The sequence below is a fragment of the Cebus imitator genome, unplaced genomic scaffold (genome assembly GCF_001604975.1).
Source record: "Cebus imitator isolate Cc_AM_T3 unplaced genomic scaffold, Cebus_imitator-1.0 Scaffold169, whole genome shotgun sequence".
NCBI classification, from domain to species: domain Eukaryota; kingdom Metazoa; phylum Chordata; class Mammalia; order Primates; family Cebidae; genus Cebus; species Cebus imitator.
In genome coordinates this window covers 1,129,245-1,131,896 of record NW_016107484.1, presented here as the reverse complement: position 1 = coordinate 1,131,896, position 2,652 = coordinate 1,129,245, and the positions used below count along the sequence as shown (strand labels likewise).

At 58.8% G+C, this 2,652-nt stretch overlaps 1 protein-coding gene across 1 annotated transcript in view; it reads right to left on the bottom strand.

Annotated features, from left to right (window-relative positions):
* The window catches only part of LRRC43 (leucine rich repeat containing 43), a 19,735-nt gene that overhangs the window by 10,766 nt on the left and 6,317 nt on the right, over window positions 1-2,652 (bottom strand). Inside the window, exons 5-6 of the mRNA XM_037744182.1 lie at window positions 1,124-1,268; window positions 595-893 (exon numbers count right to left, since the gene is read on the bottom strand). Coding sequence (XP_037600110.1) covers window positions 595-893; window positions 1,124-1,268 — 444 coding nt within the window. The remainder of the gene's footprint in view (window positions 1-594; window positions 894-1,123; window positions 1,269-2,652) is intronic.

Here is a 2,652-nt window from a genome sequence, read left to right as displayed (position 1 = left end):
TCTATGGCCAGGGAGGAGTGCAGTGGTGAGATGATAGCTCACTGCAGCCTCCGCCTCTCAGCTCAAGTGATCTGCCCCCACCACTTTCTTTTTTTTTTGAGACAGAGTCTCATTCTGTCACCCAGGCTGGAGTGCAGTGGCATTATCTCAGCTCATTGCAACCTTCATCTCCTGAGTTCAAGAGATTCTCATGCCTCAGCCTCCCGAGTAGCTGGGATTACAGGTACCCGCCACCATACCCGGCTAATTTTTGTATTTTTAGTAGAGACGAGATACTTGTTGGCCAGGCTGGTGCTGAACTCCTGACTTCAAAGGATCCCAAAGAGTGATCGCTTCAGCCTCCCAAAGTGCTACGACTGCAGGTGTGAGCCACTGCGCCCAGCCTCCCACTACCACTTCTGTCCCCAAATCCCAATCACAGGAATCAAAGCCTGGGGAAAGGTCTGACCCGGAAGAGAGGCTACACCTGACTAGGGTCTGGGTCAGATGGGGAGCTACAGGAAAGATGGGTGCACAGACCCAGGAGGGCAGGGCACAGCCAGGCGGAGGCTGGGCTGTCACGTGCCACCCCTCCCTGCACGCTGGCACCCTCACCGGCATTGAGGCTGAGGCCCCGGAACAGATGCTTCTCGTTGGGAGACACGGTGATGTCGTCCAGCACGCAGAGCTGGGCCAGGCTGTCGACAGTGAGGCCGCGGTAGTAGGGCACCAGGGCCAGCGGGTTTCCCTGCAGCACCAGCAGCCGCAGGTGCCGGAGGGTCCTCAGGCTGGCAAGCATGCTCTGCAGGTCCGTCAGGTCGTTGAAGCCCAGGTCCAGGGAGACAAGGTTGGGCCTGGAAGGTGAGCAGGACTGTCTGAGGGTCAAGAAGCCAGGTGACCAGGGGCCAGCAGCCCTACAGCCAAAACAGACAGGGGCCTGGGGCTAAGGACTCTGCCATCCGTGGGCTGCACACCCTGTCCTGTTAACTTGACCCAAGTTAACCCACACTGGGAACGAGTGCCTGCCTCTCTCGTCTCCTCTCTCCACAGCACTGCTGCCCTCACAGTCAGAGCCACAGGGATGCCCTTCATGACTGGCCCCCACCGACCTCCCTTCACAGGGCTCCTCTCTTCTTGGCCAAACCTCTCAGTAGCTCCCGTGGAGCCTCGTGCACTGCGTGCGTCAAGGAGGTTCTGCACAAATACTACGGGCAGACTGGGTGGCACAGCCGGGGACAGCCACCGTGGGGGAGCCTTGGACAGGGCAGGCATGGGGTTGACGTTGGGGGCTGGGAGGAGGGAGCCAGAGGCTGGAGGGCTGGGCGGTCTAGAAGCTGGAGATGGCATCTCAAAGCCAGACTGGGGCGGGACCCCAGGAGGCAAGGGGGCTGGGAGGGGCCTGCGGCCAGACCAAGACACAGGGCAGGGGCAGGGGCAGGGTGACTTTCCTGCTGCCACAAACTGGAAAGCAAATTGATCTCAGCTGAGAACAGACACAAGAAAAACACAAGGGGCCTCGGTCAGCACAGCCTCTCCCAATCCCAGTAAGGCGCCCCGCCTTGCCCTTCCCCTAAGAGCAGAAGAGAAGGGGAGGAAGAGGAATCTAGTCAGAGAGGGAGCTTCCCTTCCCTGCAGGGGTGTGGAGGGTTGGACCCCCCAACGGCGTGCCCTCCAGGTTCCTGGGGGAAGGAGAGAGGGGAGGTGGTTCTACCCAGTCCACCCTTGCCGAGCTGTGAATGGGCACCATGGAGAGGCTGCCAAGCCGCTCAAGTCCTGCACATCTCAGAGCATGCTTTGCAAAGCCTTCCCCTCCCAGCTTCCTTTCATGGCCCTTTCTGGGTGGTCTCTGGTCCCCTCCTGCCCCTCAGATCCAGGATGTTAAGGTTTCTACCGTTCGCCCACCAAGGAGACCACGGTGAATATCCACTGGGACTGGAGCCTTCTGCCGGCTTCCTAATGAGCCTGAACCTTTGATAGCGATGGGGCGCCTGGCGCTAGGAGGGCCGGGTGCCAGGGCAGTGGTTCTCAACATGGGGGGATTTTGCTGCTCAAGGGACATTAGGTTCTGTCTGGAGACATTTTTGCTTGTCACAACTAGCAGGGAGGTACTCCTGACTCTGCAGGTGGAGACCAGGGACACCGCCCAATATCCTGCTGTGCCCAGGGCAGCACCACAGCAAGGAATGACAGGACTCCAGTGCCAACGGAGCCCAAGGTGAGAAACCCTGCTCTAACACATGGCACCAGGCCGGGCGAGGTGGCTTACACCTGTAATCCCAGGACTTTGGGAGGCCGAGGTGGGCGGATCACTTGAGGTCAGGAGTTCGAGACCAGCCTGGCCAACATGGTGAAGCCCCGTCTCTACTAAAAATACAAACATTAGCCAGGCGTGGTGGTGGTTGCCTGTAGTCCCAGCTACTTGGGAGGCTGAAGCAGGAGAACTGCTTGAACCCGGGAGTGGAGGTTGCATAGCAGAGATCGCACCACAGCACTCCAGCGTGGGCAACAGAGTGAGTCTCCATCTCAAAAATAAATAAATAAATAAATAGTAAAATATGGCACCAGGCCAGGCGTGGTGGCTCACGCCTGTAATCCCAGCACTTTGGGAGGCCGAGGTGGGTGGATCACGAGGTCAAGAGATCGAGACCATCCTGGTCAACATGGTGAAACCCC